This window comes from Camelus dromedarius, chromosome X (assembly GCF_036321535.1).
Source record: "Camelus dromedarius isolate mCamDro1 chromosome X, mCamDro1.pat, whole genome shotgun sequence".
In the NCBI taxonomy this organism is placed as follows: domain Eukaryota; kingdom Metazoa; phylum Chordata; class Mammalia; order Artiodactyla; family Camelidae; genus Camelus; species Camelus dromedarius.
The window spans coordinates 14576679-14595735 of record NC_087472.1 but is presented as its reverse complement, the minus strand read 5'-3'; the positions used below and the strand labels follow the sequence as shown (position 1 = coordinate 14595735).

Sequence of the window (19057 nt, the reverse complement as noted above, 5' to 3'; positions counted from 1 at the left end):
GACAAAGAAGATTATACTGTGTAGCACAGGGAAATATATACAAGACCTTGTGGTAGCTCACAGCGAAAAAAAAATGTGACAATGAATATATGCATGTTCATGTATAACTGAAAAATTGTGCTCTACACTGGAATTTGACACGATTGTAAAAAGACTATAACTCAATAAAAAAGTTTAAAAAAAGGAAGTGGAAAGCATTATAACAACATGAAAATCCCCTGGCTATATAGAAGAGTGAAATATAATCCCTTTAAGTGACAATGTCTTATTGACTGTGAAGGCAAAAACATGCTAGAAAAGGTTGAGGCTTTTCTAAGCCAGAAATTGAGATCATGAATGTGGTAGCTTGTTAATCAGTTCCTTTTGCCGTTGCACTGTGCTATTATTCAACCTTTTTTTAAAGTAAAATAATTTTGCAAAATAACTGAAATATGTTGTATAATGGGTTTATTAAAATGCCTGGAGCAGTGCAATCAGTAGTAGCAGTAGCAATTCAGTGACAAAATTATGACCTAACTGCCTGTCATCTAATGTTGTTATAGTTAATAATCGTACCCTGCATAGACTCCTAGTCATCATTTTTCTAGTCTTGCTTTAGTCAAGCCTGATGATGAACCAGTGCATAACAGAGAGCAGATAGTATGTACATGTGTCTGTGTGTGTTAATGAGGGTCCTTACGTATGTTGAACGTCTGTATTGGCTATTGCAGCAACGATGTCCAAAACTCAGTATAATAACCAGCACTTATTTGTACATTCACAGTTTTGTACATTGCTCATGAACTAAAGTTTGTCAGTTCTTGGCCGGGCAGCCCTGTTTCAGATGTGAGTTGTTTTGTTTGAATCTGTACTGTAGGCTGGATTCCAATCAGCTCGGTGTGCTGTCACTCTGGGCCTAGGATGGAGGGGCATGTGCTTCTCCTGGTGGACCACCATAACACCAGGGGCACTTACATCACATACTCTCACATACCATTCAGCAGCAAGTCATTTGTCAACTCCAAGTCTTTTCAAGTCTTTAAAATGCACCAAGCTCTTTTCTGCTTCAGGGCCTTTGCACATACCTTACCCTCTACTCTACTCAATATCCTTTGCTCAATAAATATGTACTTACCCTTCCTTTCTCAACTTAAATATGACTTCCTCAAGTGATCTTCCCTGACACCTAATCTAACCTGGCTTCCCCCTATTATCTCAACTTCAGAGCAGCCTTTTTCTTCCTTCCTCGCCCATTATAATGTTTACCTTCATGGTTATCTAAGTGATTACATCCATCTTTCCCATTAAATCAAGTGTCATTGATGGCTAAGCCACAGCTTCTTTTTTTTCACCTTTGTATTGGAAGCATATATTCAGTCTGGTATTTGAAAAAAAAAATCTGTTGAATGAATGAATGAAAACCTGTAGAACCCTTCAGGGAGAATTTCCACTTTTCAAATGTACTGAGTTGACAAGTTTGGAGACAGACAGACAAACATGACTGATTCCCAGCTCTATTTGTTCAAAGGCCTCTGTCCTTTACAAAATCACTTGGCTTCTCTGTGCCTGTGTTTGCTAACTCTATACTCCCTAACTCTGTGCTTTTGAGGATTAAATGAGGATTGTGGATGTAAGGTCCTAGCCCATGCTCTGAGTATATTGTCAGTTAAGATTCATGACCATTTTGCTCTCTTCCTCCCCATCCCTCCCCAGCAGAGCTTCAGTCCCATTCTCATAACTAAGAGCTAAAAGAGGCTCTGTCATACTTTCTGGTTAAGGTAGTGCAAACAGTGCTCTTAGACATGATAGGAAAGTAGTATGTGTGGAACTTGGAGTTAATGAACACTTTCCTAACTGATACTCTGTTTAAATCTCCATTTCACATTTGTTTGCCTTTAGCCTGAAATAGATGAGATTTTTACAGGCAACAGTGGAATTGTCAAGACTACAGAGATGAAATTCTAGAAGAGTGAACAGACTTGACAAGAATAAAGCAAAAGGAAAGCATGAAGCCCTTTGCTAGAGCAGCTCATGTCCCCTTTGGATGAAGAGTTTGCTGGTCCTTGTTATGAGGACATGGAATACATTGAGTCCAAGGTGTAGTTCCAGAGATGGCAGGTGAAAATTTTTTTCTCACACTTGAGTTTGAATTCAAGATAGACTGCTATAGGTAACTGGTTACACGTTTAAGAAACTTCGGCACCACACCTGGGTGGGAACAGAGATTTGAAATTCGGATTGTAGGTGGCATCTGGTGCCATATGTGTGACCAGTTGAACACAGTTGGGTCTCAGTGTTTATAGGGCCTCAGAACCCCTTGAAGAGCTGACTTTATTTTTTTATGCACATACTGGGGACTGAACCGAGGACCTCATGCATGCTAAGCATATGCTCTACCACTGAGCTATAACTTCCCCCACCAAAGCTGACTTTAAAATGCAGTAAAGGGAATAAATGTGTTTATGACACTATCAGAAAGATGAAATGTATCATCTGATTTTTATTCCTGGTATGGGGTGCTTTCAAGTGGGAGTGAAAATGTTCTAAAATGAAGAATGTGGTGATGGTTACATACTACTGTAGCTATGCTAAAAACCATTGAATTAGTGGGGGTTAGGTTTCTGCTAATCCACTGTCACTCTCCAAGAACAGACTTCCACATCAACCAAACAGGAGAATTCATTGGGGAGTGGGCAGAATCCATGGTCCATGCATCTCTCAAGCCCAGCACTGGCCTTCTCTGTGATCCCTACAGGGCATGGTGCTGCTTTGGAATAACGACTTTCCTGGGAACCCGGGGCCACAACAGCTCCCACTTGCCTCTTTCTATTCAGAAGCTACTAGTCCACGGGTCAGGAAGCCAGGTGGGCATTAAGAGAACACAAGTTGCATTAGGGCACCAGAACTTTGGCCTTTGTGTTCAAGGCTATAAACCTAGCACTTGGCACATAGGAGGCAATCACTCTTTCTGAAGTGAACCAGTGGGTGACTATCTAAAATCTAGAGGATATTGACTCCAACTACCCACCCGTAAAGTGGTCCCACTGGGCCTATAACGCAAACTCAGAATATTAAAGAAAAAAACTACGATGCACAATATGTTACAAAAAAACTATTTCTCAGATCAGAAACTCTGTTCTAAAGGTGGAAAAAAAGAACATAGTTTAATTTTTTAAATAAACAGGTCCACTAAAAAGAGAAAAATCATACACATAAGATGATTACAAGGGATGAAGATGAAAATGTCTTTAATCAATAATGAAAAATGGTGAAAAGTCTCCTGAAGACGCACTCTATTTAGCCAGCCCACACAGGATTTGAAAGGTCTTTGAATTAATTATTGAAGTTTACTAAGCTGTTTTTTTTTTCCAAAACACATTTAAAACTTTATTGTCAAGAGAAGAAAAGCTGCACAGGGAATAAAAACATTGCTTTCTTATTATCCTCTTTTCACTAGAGTCATAGAAATCGCCCTCCAAATATAGCAGGACTGAACGCTCTCTACCACGACCGCATTGACGACATCAGATACTCGAGGTACGTATCCATCAGGAAGTTTCAGAGAATCCAGAGTGAAAAAGATACTATCGTCTATCACCCCATTTCTTCCACGGAGGTGAGTAATGCAGACCTGTAGTTACAAACAATGGAAACACTTCTGTAAAAGGATTGCACCCCGTCACAGGGTCTCCACCTTCTCACGCTGGCTTTAATCAGTAGGTCATTCCGAATCAGTGATGCCCAACCTGGCTAGCACATTTGAAACACCAGGAGCACAGCGCTTTGTAAAACCACACATGCCCAGACCCCACCTCACAAAGGCAGGGCCCAAGTCTCGGATCAGAAACTCTGCTTTAAATATAATACCCAGTTGTCCATTAACATCCCTAGTTACAGATGACAAGAGGGAAAAGAGTTGCGTGAGAAAGGAATGTGATGGTAAAGAGAACATCACTTCCATACTTCCTCTGTCACATTTCAAGCATCATCTGAACTTTTGTGCAAACTGAATTTCCCACTCATTTTCAGTCTCCACTACCCAAACCACACCCAGCATTTACTATAAGCTCCAGTCCCGCCCCCCCAATTCATTCTCTCCCAACAATTCCCAGAACATGATTTATTTTCTGTTCTTGTTGCTCTCAGAACATTATAATACCTCCCAAATACAGGATATAATTTAGACCTTAAATCATATGTGTTCTATATTATTACCTAATTATTTCCTTTCAGAAGCACAACCTTTTCAATAAGAAAATAGACTCCTCTTTGGCAAAGAATATATTTTCTTTTGGGTTTCCCAAAACACCCAATAGAATTCTCAGCAGCAAAAATAATCACCACGGAAAGGCTAAGCAGAAACGTGTAACAAGGTCAACATCAAACGAACTACCTCATGCACGTGCTTATGTCTCAGAGGCGTCACTGAGAGGGCTTTTCTGCTCTGGGTGTCTGGCTGGATGGAAAACTTGACTTCGACTCGGTCACCTTGATAAGGCTCAAAACCTAAAACAGCCATGGAGAGAAATCAAGTTGGAATTATCTCTTAATGTTCTACTGTTAAATTTTGCAAGTTACTGTGACATTGAAATACCCTAAAATAGTTTCTATTACATCAAAGGTACATTTTAAACATTTTAAAATAGGTAACCTGTAAGCCTTGCTATCAGAAAGGAAATCTATAATCCTTTAGGCATTGATTTTTCTCTACTGACTTAAAATCAATTGGGGGAAAGCATTAACTGTGCATCTCAAACCAATCTTTTTGAGAGCAGCACAGAATTTATTACACCACTGGTAACATTCACAGCTTTTTTTCTGGGGAAGCAGAAAAGTACGTATGTAAGAATCTGGCTGCCTGAGTTCAAATCTTAATACTGCCCCTTACTCAATTTGCAACCTTGATCAAGTTACATAACTCTCTGTTCCTTGATTTCTTCGTCTATAAAGTGAGAAGCGCGATAGCAGTACTTACTACCCAGAGTTGAAGGGACAATGAATCGATACATATAAAACTCACAGAACAGTGCCAAGTGCAGAACCAGCACCAAATGAATGCTGATTGCTATTAGTGGTAGCAGTACCAGTAAACATACAGCTACACAAGGAAACGATTTTCTCAGGTGTTTTGTACTGATGATGAACTCTATATATTTTATGTTTTACAGGTATAAACAAATATTTATCGATGTACACAGTAAGTTAAAAGTGAGTCACGGCACAAAGGTACCATGGAGGATTTGAAGCAAACGGAATTCTCAAATACTGCTACTGGAAGTGAAACTTGGTACAACCACTTCAGAAAGTTGGCAATATCTACTAAAGTTAAACAGTTCTGGAACCTATGACCCAGCATTTCCTAGTTCCTTCATAGCCCTTTCCTTCTTCTTCTTGGTTCCATCACAACTAAATTTTAGAAATGACCCAAGACACGCGCGGGACCTCTTCTCCCTCTCCCCATCCCCCACCTCTCCCTCCCCTACCTCTTTCTCTCTCTCGACCTATGCACGTACCAGGGAAAGGTCGTGCGAGGACTTGGTGAGGAAGAGAGCTCCCCCCCAAAACCAAATTGGCTGAAACCTTGATCTTGAACATTTTGCCTTCGGAACTCTGAGAAAATAAATATCTGTTGTTTAAGCCAGCCAGTCTGGAATTTAATTAAGGCAGCCTGAGTAGACGAAAACAACATTTAATCTGGCCACATTTACTCTCCACCGTGGGGGCCATAGTGATATCACTGACCACAAGAAAACCAGAGACCCAAGCATTTACTTTATAACTTAGTAGGTTTTTAAAGAAGCAGTGCCCAAAGACAGCAAGTTAACATGGAAAGTTGAAAGAGGTACATTGACATATAATTGTATGACATATGACTTTTCTTTTATCAAAAAAGTGCTCTGGTGGGTGGGGGAAGGGTAATGCTCAGTGGTGGAGTGCATGGTTAGCATGCACAAGGTCCTGGGTTCAATCCCCAGTGCCTCCATTAAAATAAATAAATAAACCTAATCACCCCCCAAATAAACATTAAAAAATGCAAAAGATATACCTATTAAAAAAAACTGCTCTAACATAGTTTCAACAATGTTTTACTCAATTTTTTTCTTAGGTACATTGGAAAAGTGAAACAACAGCTGTTAATATGTTAGCTTCACTAGAAGAATTTCACGAACAGTTAAAGGATGCCAGATGCTTTAAAGAAGAAAAAGAGTTAAGTGAATTCCCATAATGGCTTGTTCCTTCCATCCAAATCATGGACTCAAAGTGGCAAAGAAAAAAGCCCAGTCCCTGATGTGCAAAAGTGTTCACCGCTAGACCTCAATATTTAAACTAGCTGGTTTGACACTCACAGCCAAGTCATTTTGTTTTTCTGTTGGACATAAACCATCTCATAGGATTAACCTCAGATAAGTCACCCCAAGACTGACAGAATGAAACAAAACACAGCCACTTCATAATTTTGTCTAAACAGAAAACAAGACCACTATGCCACCCACAAAATACCCAGAGAGCTGCTCCCACTTTCCGACAGCATCCACCCTAGGGCTAACTCCTGCTTCCTTAGGCTCTCCTCCAAATCACTGAACTAAATCTCACATCCTATTATAGGTTCTTTCTAATACCCTCTTACTGAGCCATGGCATGGGTCCCCTGTGGTGTGTGTTATCCCTTTCTGAAGCAAGTAATCAACCCAACTTGGTCTTTGGCTAAAAAGCATTGACAAAAGTTGTGAAAGATTTTTTTTTCTGGCAAAGGTGAAGTATCTAATAGTACTATAAATGCTGTTATAAATGCAGTTTAAAAGACCTTCACTGGGGATAAAACGATTTTTTTCAGTGCTAATACAAATACAAATTTGTAACAAAGCATCATAATAAACATAAGGTTCTTGGAAACTAAAAAAAAAGATGGAGCAGAAAGGTACTTGGAATTGGCTGTGGTGCAAGCGTAATTCATAACCACATCCAAACACCTATGATATTCAACCAATTAAAACGGAAGCTACAGTAATCAAAATGTAGATGTGTGTGTGTGTGTGTGTGTTTATATATTTTAAATAAATGAATTACAAAACTTCTGGGGCAAAGTTAATATGGAATACAAAGAGAAAGTAACTCAGCATGCTTAGTTTTTTCTTTTTTTCTCACTTGTCTTCTCTTTTTATTGCACTGATCAGATTTCAGGCATGCCTGAGCCTCGGAAGGACTACTGTGTAAAACAGCCCAACTGTCTTAACATGGTAGTGATTTTTTTGAAAACGAGTATTTTCAGTTTTAATTCCAGTCTGTTTAAAATTAGCTGGAAATCGTTAATCAAAAACTTCAACCTAGTGCCAAAATTCAGGTTTTAAAGCTTTTGGAGAAATTCAGTTATTGCTATGAAGTTTGCAAAGAGAGAGCTGTTGAAATTTTTCCCTAAATAAATGGAGGAAGTAAACAAATTGAACCAGCACAGCTCAAGTGGTGTACAAATGTGAAAGCAGATCATTGTACTTGGGAACATTTCAGCATGTGGCAAGAACCTTTGAATGCAGCTCTTATTTTGTACTGGAGGTAGTTATATTGTCTAACAGAATGGAAGGAAATTAAGAAAACCTACAAATAAGCCACTGGATCACAATTTGACGAAACATCCAAAAGTTTCCATTAATGTACACGGAAGTTTTTTTTAAAGAAATAATTCTGTTTTTGAAAAATTCATGAATAATGCTATTTTAAAGGTCCAAATGTAAAACCTGTTAGTCATATATAATCTGTTGGTCATATAAAAATACTCCAAAAGCAGATTAACTTTAATCACTTGTAACACCCCCTTTTAGTCTCAAAAATGACTCAGATTGGACAACAGAGGATATGCTCACCCCCTCCAGCTAGAGCTGTAGGAGAGGGTGGCCTTACAGAAGCTAAGGCCTTTGGTAGAAGTATAACGTCACTGCCAACATTTTCCTGCCCACTCCAGGATCCTGCATGTGCTTCCCATTGGCTAACTCCAATCATAAGAATGTCATCAGCTGAAGAATGGGTCCTTCAGTCACTACAGAGACATGCTGAAATGGGGAAGTTACCTCTGGACTGTATAAGATGGCGGAGTATTGGGCTATTCAAGGTGTACGGGAAAATCCAAAAAGGCTATGTGGAACTTCCTTTTTATCTCTCAAGTGGGTACTCAAGCCAGTACATTGTGAAAAATGAAGAAATAACCCTGTTTGTGACCCCAGGCTTCGACCTCAGGTCACACTGGTCACATAAGGATATATAGGATGTTACAGGAGTGTGTTAGTGCATCGCATGAAAAATAAAGAAATAGCAACATCGTGCACTTGGTAAATGCCCCCACTCCCATCCCTAGGCTGAATGCCCAATTCCTTCTTTTAGATCTCCATTATGTTTTAAATTGTAATTGTCTTTTCCCATTTTCATTGGGTTTTATAATCAGATTAATAGCAGCTCTTCTGACAATTTTTTTCTTACATATATACATATGTATTATTTTTTCAGACTCTTTTCCATTATGGGTTATTACAAGATATTGAATAGAGTTTCCTGTGCTATACAGTAAGACCTTGTTGTTTATCTATTTTATATTTGGTAGTGTGTATCTGCTAATTCCAAATTCCTAATTTATTCCTCCTCCCCCTTTCCCCTTTGGTAACCATAAGTTTGTTTTCTTTCTATACGTCTTTCTGTTTTGTAAGTTCATTGGTATCATTTTTTTTTAGATTCCACATGTTAGAGCTATCATGTGGTATTTGTCTTTCTCTGTCTGACTTCACTTAATATGATAATCTCTAGGTCCACTCATGTTGTTGCAAATGGCATTATTTCATTCTTTTTTAATGGCTGATTAGTTAGTATTCCATTGTGTGTGTGTATATATATGTATGTATATATATATATATATACCACATCTTCTTTCTATTCTATTTTGACAGTTCTAAGTATGACTGGTTAGGTTTTCAGGTCTTCTTTTTCATCTACTCTCTCTTCCACCCTAGACAGTCCATTGCTCAAATCACTCAATTTATTTTATAGCAGTAAATCCCTCCACCTGTGCTTTGGGTTCCCCATCCTCTCTTTACAACCAGGGACCTTGTTCCATCAGTCCTTCCTTCACCTTCAGTCAATTCCTCTGGCATTACAAACATGTTCAAGTGCTTCCCATATTGAGAAGAATTCTAGCGAGGGCTGCCATGGGTGGTAACTTCCTGTTGGTATGTTTATAAGGACCAAGAAATTGCCTTTGGAGCTTAGCAATCACAGAGGCCTTTTCTCCTAGAATTGGGTACTTCTGACTAAACGGGTCTTTAAAATCCCAGCTGCTAGCAGGCAACCATCTTTGGTGGCTTCCAAGGTGAAATCCTGGCTTTTAAACCCAAGAAGAGTAAAATAGAAAGCTGCCTGGTGTGGCTGAACTAATTTTCCCTTTTGTATCTAAGTGAAATGGCAGCTCCTTGCACTTAAACAGGAACAGTATTTTTACTTCTATTCATCTTTCAAAATCCAGCCTGGCAGGAGGTTGCAGGGGTATGGAGTCCAGCTGGGAAAGCACCTCATGCAGCCTTCCCCAGTTCTCTCCATAGCAGTCAGTCATGGTCTCTCCTCTGCTCAGTAATATTGTTCTTATCACACTCTTTTAATGTCTGTCTCTCCCAATTAGACTATGAGCTCTTTGCGGGCAGGGTTTAATAAAGTCTTAGTTATCTTGGTCTTATAAATATCTAGCACTATATTTTGAGCTGAACGAAACTCAAATAGCATTTAAAAATTAACAAATTTTTGCTTTAGGCATAAAACAACAAAGTGTTATGCCTGATAATTAATGGACGGACACACACACTTGGAAAGTGTTGGAGGAGGTCATTGAGAAGACGTGACCTCTGGCTGACCCACAAACTGGACCCGGGCAATTGGAGGCTCCTCGTTTCCTCCAGTGTCCCTGGAATGTACGTTCCACCCACTGTTCCCACAGATGGAGTTGTTTCAAGGATGCAGAACTGAGAGAGTAGGGTATTGCTGAGACTATTTGGGTGGTATACGTGACTGAACCCTGTTAAGGCCTCTATATAAACTTTTTAAGATTCTGGTGGGCAGGTGCAGAGATTACCCATCTTGCGGTACCCAACACAAGTCTCGTATATTAAGTTCCCTTGTTTATCTAACCTGCTCCTTACCCATCTGGAGCAGCCTGACTCTAGGTCTCTTCTTGTCCTCCGTGTACAGGGCCAGTTTGTGACCCAACAAAGGTACAAGGCTACATCCAAACTTTATTTTAAAGTTTTTGAAGTATTTAAAAAAACAGTATCCCTGTATACTTGTAATATTTTTCAGTTAGATTAGAAATTCAATGCCTATATGAATGGAAAAATGACACAAATACTAGTAACTGCTTTCGATAAATGCAAATGCAACAAATGACAGCATGAGCTTTTAAAAACATTATCCATCTGTTCCTTGCTGGACATCATTTTCAACAACAAAGGTCCACCTCAAGCATTAAAGAGCCTCCAACTGGAGCCAAGGACAATGGAGAAGGAGTTCCAGTATAAAATCCTCTTACCAACTGAGCATGTTCCAAATTGACCCTGGAAATGATGCCTGTGACCATCTCCAAATGCACTCTATAAAATTAAAAAACAGGTAAAACTTAATTTTAAATTTTTAAAAAGATAAATTGTACCTTTACAAACAACATCTAGAGAGAAGTAAGTTGTATGATTAATGCAGTTAACGTCTTCCATCAGAGAGTTAACACAGCCAAGAGAAACTCTAGTACAGGAGTCTGACAGTCCATCACCATTGCCATTGTCACAGAACGCCTCCACCTGTGAGATAAAGAAATAGTTACTTCAGACACAACAAAAGTTTAAAAATCAGAAACATATGCTTCCATCATTGTTGTTCGAGAAACAGTTTAAACAACTATCATCAACAATGGTGAATATATTTCACTTGACACATCATAGACATGAGATGATAAAATAATGCCTGAACTTCCTATCTTTTTTATTTTTTAGAGAGGCTTAGGAAGATTGAGCAGAAAGTTCCCACATATTCCTTGCCCCCAACCTCAGTTTCTCCTGTTATTAGCGTCTTGCATTTGTTCAGTGGGTACATTTGTTCAATCAATAAAGCAATATTGATAATTTATATTTAATGTAAGCCCATAGTTTAAATGAGGGCTCAGGCTTTGTGTTGTACTGTCATATATTTTTTAAATGTGTCTAAGACATTATTTGTGCCTACACATATTCAAGAAATCAAAATAGTAATTAGTTAATTTGTGTCATTATTATTATTATTTTTTGAATATGTGTAAGTACATTTGACTGTCCTTTATGATTGGATTACCACATTCTGTTGATTCTTATTTTGTAGTTGGCTTTATTCCTTTGATAACTATGTAAGTTTAAAAAGCGAAAGATATAATCTGTTCTTAGAAACAATAACTAGTACATATTTGTAAACTAAAAAAATGTGCAGGATACTGTATATATGTATTTACATGCAATATAATGTATATGTGCAGTCGAACTGTAATAATTCTACATATTAAAACTGAGAAAGGAAAAAAAATACATTATTTGTGTACTGATTTGTTTTAATGCACTGATCATATCAGGTTCAAAGATAAAAGGTATACTGTTCCTGCCCCCAGGAATTCACAAAGGGGAGTGAAAGGCAAAAATAACAAATTCTAAGCAAGTTGTGACAAATGGTAAAAATAAGTGCAAAAATTGCCTTCTGGGAATTCTCAGTAAGGAGAGAATTTAAGACTGAGAGAGTATAGGATGATATCTTGGAGAAAGTGGGATTTGACCTGGGCTGTGAAAGAAGAGAAAGATTTTTACCTGCGAATGAGGGGTGGTTGGCTGAGGACAGATATGGAGAGATAGCAAGGGAGGAGAGAAAACACACACCAAGGGAGATGAACAAGGAGGAAAATCATTAAGATTCCAGATCAGGGAACCTGGGGGTAGGGGACAGAGCATGACATGAAGTTTGGAAAATAAAGGGGTGGGGGAGTGGATAGCTCTAAAAAAGACAAATCAAATCAGGGCTTATTTTATCTACAATAGGGAGGCATTCAAAACTTTTATTATTGGAAGTGTAAAGGCCTTTGTTTAATATTTCACTTTTCTAATTATACTAATAATACATGTTCATTGTACAAAAAATATGAGACCCAGAAAACAAAAAAGTAGAAAACAATTACACATAATCCATAAGCACTGATCACATTCTGGTCCTTACTCTACTCCATATGTTTTTACTACGCATAACTATCTATGCACTATTTGAAGGAAAATTTTAATATTATATATTATTAATGCATTACCAAGTGATCACAAATAAGTCAATAAACTGTTGAAACATTATTTGAAAAGACAATATGGCATCTAACTGAATGGAAGCGCCATAATTTGACTCAATTCTACAAAATTGAACATTTGGCTTATATCCTAACACACTGCCTACTTGCTGGATTTATTGCTGTAGGATAAACTCTTAGTTTCCTTGTGATGAAAACTCAGGATTTACTATTTTAACTTTCACATATAACTACAGCAGTGTTAATTATATTTACCATGTTGTAATTACGTCCCCGGTACTTATTTATCTTATAACTGCAAGTTTGTACCTTTTAACCACCTTCATCCAATTCCCCCTCCCCACACCTCCCACCTCTGGTAATCACAAATATGATCTCTTTTTCCATGAGCTTCTTTGTTTTTGAAGTATAACTGACCTACAACACAACGTTAGCTCCTGTTACACAACACAGTAATTCAGTATTTCCATATATTTCAAAATGATCACCACGATATGTCTCGTTACTACAGGAGTATAATTTTTTTGTTTGTTTGGTTTTGGGTTTTTTTGGGGGAAGGAGGTAATTAGGTTTATTTATTTTATTTTTTAGAGAGGTACTGGGGGTTGAACCCAGCTTCAACTTCCCGAGAGCAAATTTAATCAGAGAAATTAGAAAATGCAGAAACAAAGAAACACACACAGGCAAGACAAAACAATAACAGTTTAGCCATAAAACAAAGTCAAGGACCTTTAGCTCCTCCTCGAGGGCTGTAGATAATATCCTGAGCCACAGTCTTGCGTTGTTTTACAGATACTGAAACCCCCATCAGATGGAAGAAGTTAACTGCATGCTGACCATCAGCATATAGACCTCAGACTGGTTGGAACCAGAAGGTTGACTCCCAAAATACCATCAGGTTCCTCATCACCAGCCAATCAGAAGAATGTCCATGAGCAGATCAGGCATATTGCTTCCCCCTTCCCTAGCATAAAAGAAGCTTAAATTCTACCCCGAATTAAGATGGTTCTTTAGGACATTAGTTTGCCATCTTCTCAGTTCGCTGGCTTTCCAAATAAAGTCTCTTTTCCCTGCCCCGACACCTTGTCTCTATCACGGACCTGTTGTGCTGTGAGTGGCATAAGCTTGGATTCAGTTACAATAGGAGACAAAATTGGTTACAGCATGTAATATTTGATATTGGTTTAAATTATAAAATTAAATATTTGATAATGGTTTAAAATATAAAATTAAAAGCTTATTTTTAAAGCTAAATAATTTAAATAAAATGTATAGTGATAATGGACCAAAATACTAAAAATCTGAGAAATAAAATTAGCAGGAAATATACAGAACCTATTAGAAGAAAAGTATGAAACAATTCAGAAATATCGAAGAGGAGAGACATGCTTTTTAGAGGAGAAGACTATTACCATTATGTCAGTTCTCCCTAAATGAGATCTGTAAACTCAGTCATACTAATTTAAAAATCCCAACGGGTATTATTGTGGTTGTTGTGGTTGGAAGTGGGGGAACTAAACACAATGTTTTAAAATTGATACAGAAAAACCAACACACAGGAAGGGTCAGGAAAATTCCAAAAACTCAAAAGTTTTGACCGGGAAACCAGGCCACCTACCTTGAAATGTGTTACAAAGGTTCAGTAATTCAAACAGTTTGATCATACCTCCGGGGCAAGATAACACAATCAAATGAACACAACAGGACGTCTCCGCAGTTTCAAAGGCCTTTAGGAATGTAGCCCATGATAGAAGTTACACTTGACTCAACAGGGAAAAAGTGGATATTCCAATAAAGGTATGGGAACCTTTATCGGAATAAGGGAGGGGGCTGGGGACCCGCTGTCCCCATAAAGGGGGGGACAACAGGACAAAGGTATGGGGACAAACGAACTATACCCTAAAAATTGGAAAATCTTATGGTATGTCAATTGTACCTCAATAAAACTTTCTAAAAAGAGATTAAAATGCATGTCTGTTCCCCTAGCTACTGCATCTCAGCATTTGGGGACAACAGGGTATACATTAACAAAATAAGATCTGGATCCTTCTCTCAAACGCTATACCAAAATTAACTCCAGGTTGACTGAATATTTAGATATAAATAAATAAAAAACTTTCAGAAGAAAACATAAGTGAATATTGGTGTAAATTATGAAGCGGAATAAGCCTTTGTTTGGATCTGGAATAAGAATTCCTTTGGAATGATTTTTCATTGAACTGAAAAGCAACATGGGACAAGATGGCCATATTGATAGCTGCATAAAAATTAAACTCCACAAAGCTGAAAGACTGTGTTGGAGGAAATATTTGCAAAGCGTTCATATGATAAATTTCCTAACAAAGCTCTAATTTCCATAATGTACAAAAGCTCTAATGCCCCTGATACATAAATAGCTCTAAGAAAAGTTGTTCTACTCTCACCAACACTTAAAGAAATGCAAAATAAAATCATGAGACTGCTTTTTATTTCCCAGATTGGCAAAGACTGAAAATATTTCCATCCTTGTCAGTACTGGCAAGCAGGCAGTTTCACAGCCTGCTCCTGTCAGTGTCAATCAGTCTAATAAAGCTGAAGCGTAACTTGATCATACCCATTCAAATGACAACTATCTGTAGTGAGGTAATGGTTGCACAACTATAAATTTACTAAAAATGTCACTGAGCCATACCCTTGAAACTGGAGAATTTTATGGTATGTCAATTATACCTCAATAAAACTGTTCCTAAAAAGTGATTAAAATGCACGTCTGTTCACCTAGCAATTGCATTTCAACAAATACAAAGGCAAAAAAAGGAAGTCTCAAGTTAGTATAGACTCTAATAATTATCATCATTAACCATATTTTTTAATGCTGAAGAATAAACAATTTACATTTTTATAAACAGAAAGCACTACAAAGATGAGAACAAATGTCCCACATGATCCAGTGCATTGGACTTCAAATTGCACTCTACTCCCACTATACCATGTCACTTTAGAGAGGCTGAATAAATGGAAACAAGGTTGGAAGTTCCCCAGGAATAAAGACGGTCCCCAAACTTATCTTACTTTGATCACTTTCAATCCGTGAGATGTTTTATCTTCCTCCACAACTGCAGTAACTTTTTGCCCAACTTTCAGAAGCACATTGCCAGTCACAACATCACTACTGAAGTAGATCAGCTCATCAATCAAGCCATAATCACTGCAGAACTTTGTCACAACTCCCTGTACAGTTTTTAGCTTGGTGTCACCTAAGAGATGAGTAATGGTTTCATTAATTAATCTCAAAAGCAAATACACATTATAAATGAGCCTTACCAGGGACAAAATACTAGACAATAATCTAAATCTAGAAATAAACTGGGCTGGATTTAAGATACAGATGACGATGACAGTAGAGCATAGTGGTGCAGGATTTGGGAGGCAGAATGCTTAAGTTGAAATGCTGGTTCCACCATTTCTCTGTATAGCCCAGTGGCTCCACATCCAAGGTGAAGAGCACTGAGCCTGGAGCCAGACTGCCTGGCTTTGAATCACAGCTCTTCCACTTACCTAAATCTGGGTAACTTTGGGTGCATTTCTTAACCTCTCTGAATTTGTTTTCATCTGTAAAACCAGGACATTGACATTGTCTGCCTAAAAGAGTGGATTTTTAAAAAAAATTTTTAAAAAATTGAAGTATAATCAGTTTACAGTGTTGTGCCAATTTCTGGTGTACAACATAATGTTTCAATACATATACATACATATATTCCTTTTCATACTCTTTTTCATCATAGGTTCCTACAAGATATTGAATATAGTTCCCTGTGTTATACAGTAGAAATTTGCTTATCTATTTTATATATAGGAGTTAGTATCTGCAGATCTAGAATGAGTGGATCTTAAATGTTCTCACCACAAAAAATAAGATAATTATGTGAGGTGGTGGAGGTATTAACTAGCCTTATTGTGTAAACATTTCACAATATATACATATATCAAATCATCACATTGTACATCTTAAACTTACACAATGTTCTATGCCAACTATATCTCAAAAAATCTGGGGAAAAAAAGGTTGTTATAAATATTAACTGACACATATATGTCAACTGCTTAGAACTGCGAATATCTTCCACAGGTTAGAGCTTATATGTTAGTTGCTGACATGGTATCTACATCAAAACAGTCGTTAAGCATCCATTATTGTTATATAACTTCATCTACCAACAGCAGCAGCAGCAGCAGCAGTATCTGGACAACTCACCAGACAAAGCACATAGAGATCTGGGGATTTAAATCTAGCCCAAATGTGCATCTGAACCACTCAGGTTTATTTTTTTCTGAACAAACACAGCTGGGAAACCATAATTTGGGATCTGAACCTGAAGAGTCAGCCTGCAGAGCCCACACTATGAACCACAAAGCCTTAGGCGTTTGCTCAAAGACAAGTGAATTGACTGGGGATGGCTGGAGGAAATCTTCGGTTATAATAGATTATGGAATCAGAAGCCAAAAAAATCCTGAAATTTTGGAAAAAAAAAAGTCACATTTGTCAAATGAAATCATAAAATACAAGAAAGTGGAAGGGACAAGGGTGACAACCACCACTCAGGCACATGAAAACTTGTCAAAGACTCTCCTGTGTTGTCCGGTTGGTAAAAGTAAGGGTAATTAGTGGACGGAGGCTGCAGTGAGGGATGTCAGCTAACAGCTAAGCAGGGCAAACTTTTCTAAGACTCCGTCACCTGTGCAAGGCTCTGACTCCACTGGCAGGGAAGCCGCAGGGAGATTCTGGCACCTGGAAGCTGGGGCCCTGCCAGGGAATGAAGCTGCCCAAAGAGGAGTCTCTCGCAAACTGCCAGCCATCTTGAGCCAGCGCACAATGCGTCTACTCCTGGGGCAGGAAGCGCCTCAGGGCGGGAGCGCAGAGGTCAGCACCCGGTGCCGGGCCTCGGGCCTCGGGTCTGGGTGAGACTGGCCTGTGCTCTCTCTTCCCTGCTCGCGTCTCCCTGACCACGCCGTCAAACGGAACTGCGACGTAGATGTCCTTCAGGTCCTGAGCCCAGCTTTCGGCACAGACGGGTACTCAGCACACAATAGAATGAATGCTGTCAGAGAAGGGACGCCATCCTCCCCAGCAAACCTCAGTTTAAGCGATTCCCACAAACAAAATGATGCCTTCCCAGCGTCCCCTAGGTCGTCCACTCAATGCCAGACTCTGGGGCAGGAAACTCGGCCGGTGCCCTCCTATGGGGACAGATACGATTCGTCCACTTGGCTTCAAATACACGCGTGTTTGCACAACAAAATCAGATTTACCCTCAAATCAGGGCGATGCATGGGAAATGTGACAAGGAATCTGCTGCCCATTCAAATAACACAGGCGCAATGTAATTTCCAAAGGCATCCAGGGAAATGAAAGGGTGGGACACAGTTCCCCTGGGGCCTTCTCTGTCTACACCTTCCTCACTTTAGACAAAAGAGTCCGCGAGTCCGCGGAGTATTCAGGGATTCGGGATGCCCCACCCCACAGGGTGGAGCCGCCTGGGGCACGCAGCGTCCTTTCCGGCCCTTGCAGCCTAGAACCAGGAGTGGGACGCCCGGCTAAATACAGGCCGATAGGGAGGTAAGGATGAGTTGCGTACCTTCCAAGAGCCTCAGATGCTGCGCCTTCTCTGCCTCCGACGAGTCCATTCTTCTCCAGGAGGCAAGAGCCCTGGAAATAAACCGGAGCATGGTCCCGTGGTCAGGGCGGCCTGGCCCTGCGTGACACTGGGCACGAGGCTTGCTTTGGTCCAAGCCTCCGCCTCCCAGCCGCCCTCTGAACACGGCGGCAGCTGCCCAGAGGCCGTGCCTGCTCCTCTGCACCGCCCAACTTCCAGTCAGCGGCTGTCTTGCAACGTTTGGCCAAGGCTGCCACTCGAAGAGTTCTACTGTTCCGCACCCTCCAGCCAATGGGGGCGTAGTGCGCGGGCTGGAGGCGCCTGAGATGAAGCCGGCTGGTGGGTGGGGCTTCGTGGCTCCTCCCACGACAGGGGACGGTGGAGATGTGGTAGCCAACCTGGAAATCGCTTCCAGTCTAATCCCTTTTGCCCCTCTTAGAGTAGAGGAGCTTGTCGATGGGCTTCTACAGGGAGAGCCTGGTGCCAGTCTTGGAAGATGCAGCAGCAACTAGGCTGGAGGACGGAGGCAGGCTCCCGAGTGCAAGCCCCACTTTTCACGACCCGAGTTCTTTTCCTTTGTCTCCGGGAACCCTCCATCCACCCACACCCCAACAGTCCCACCTCCCCACCCCTACACCCACTCCACAGCGGGTTCAGTGGACAGCTCTAAGCAACAGCTTTCTGTTTACCATCGACATTGTGGAAAAGCCAAACTTCCACATCTACTTGGGCCTCAAAGCACGGGTTGCGCTCCGCTCTGCTTGGAAGCTGGAGCCAACTGTAACTTTATAGCAAAGCACTCATGGTCCTGAGAGACACTTTTAAACTGTGATCTGAAAAAAAAAAATAATAAAAAAATAAAAAAAATAAAGTGTGATCTGGAGATGAGGATGGCTAGGTGAGGAGGGTCAGGTGATACAGCACCACGCCAGAGTTTGGAATGCATCGCTACCAGTATTTGGGGAGGAGGGGACCATGCAGACAAGATCACATTAAGAATATTAAATGAGGATTTAGGTTGTATTCAATGAACCACTCATCAAAAATCTGTTTCTAAAACATTGTGTAGCTTTAAGAATCTCCATGTCCAGGTCACAGTTAGAGGCCGTGTATATGAG

General features: G+C 39.8%; 1 protein-coding gene across 1 annotated transcript; it reads right to left on the bottom strand.

Annotated features, from left to right (window-relative positions):
- Positions 1-3416: 3416 nt before the first annotated feature.
- On the bottom strand, positions 3417-18141 carry CT55 (cancer/testis antigen 55). The gene is made up of 5 exons (XM_010997733.3): positions 17922-18141; positions 15358-15542; positions 10654-10798; positions 4373-4485; positions 3417-3610 (listed from the first exon to the last, which is right to left on the bottom strand). The coding sequence occupies exons 1-5, from the start codon at positions 18010-18012 to the stop codon at positions 3419-3421; spliced, it is 726 nt and encodes a 241-aa protein (XP_010996035.1). The 5' UTR covers positions 18013-18141; the 3' UTR covers positions 3417-3418.
- Between the last annotated feature and the right edge of the window lie 916 nt (positions 18142-19057).

Coding starts and splice junctions, on each gene's coding strand:
- CT55 (XM_010997733.3), bottom strand. CDS start 18,012: ATGCTCCGGTTTATTTCCAGGGCTCTTGCCTCCTGGAGAAGAATGGAC. Junction 10,799..15,357: donor ACGGATTGAAAGTGATCAAA/GTAAGATAAGTT, acceptor TTTATCTCACAG/GTGGAGGCGTTCTGTGACAA. Junction 4,486..10,653: donor TCTAGATGTTGTTTGTAAAG/GTACAATTTATC, acceptor TGGCTGTTTTAG/GTTTTGAGCCTTATCAAGGT.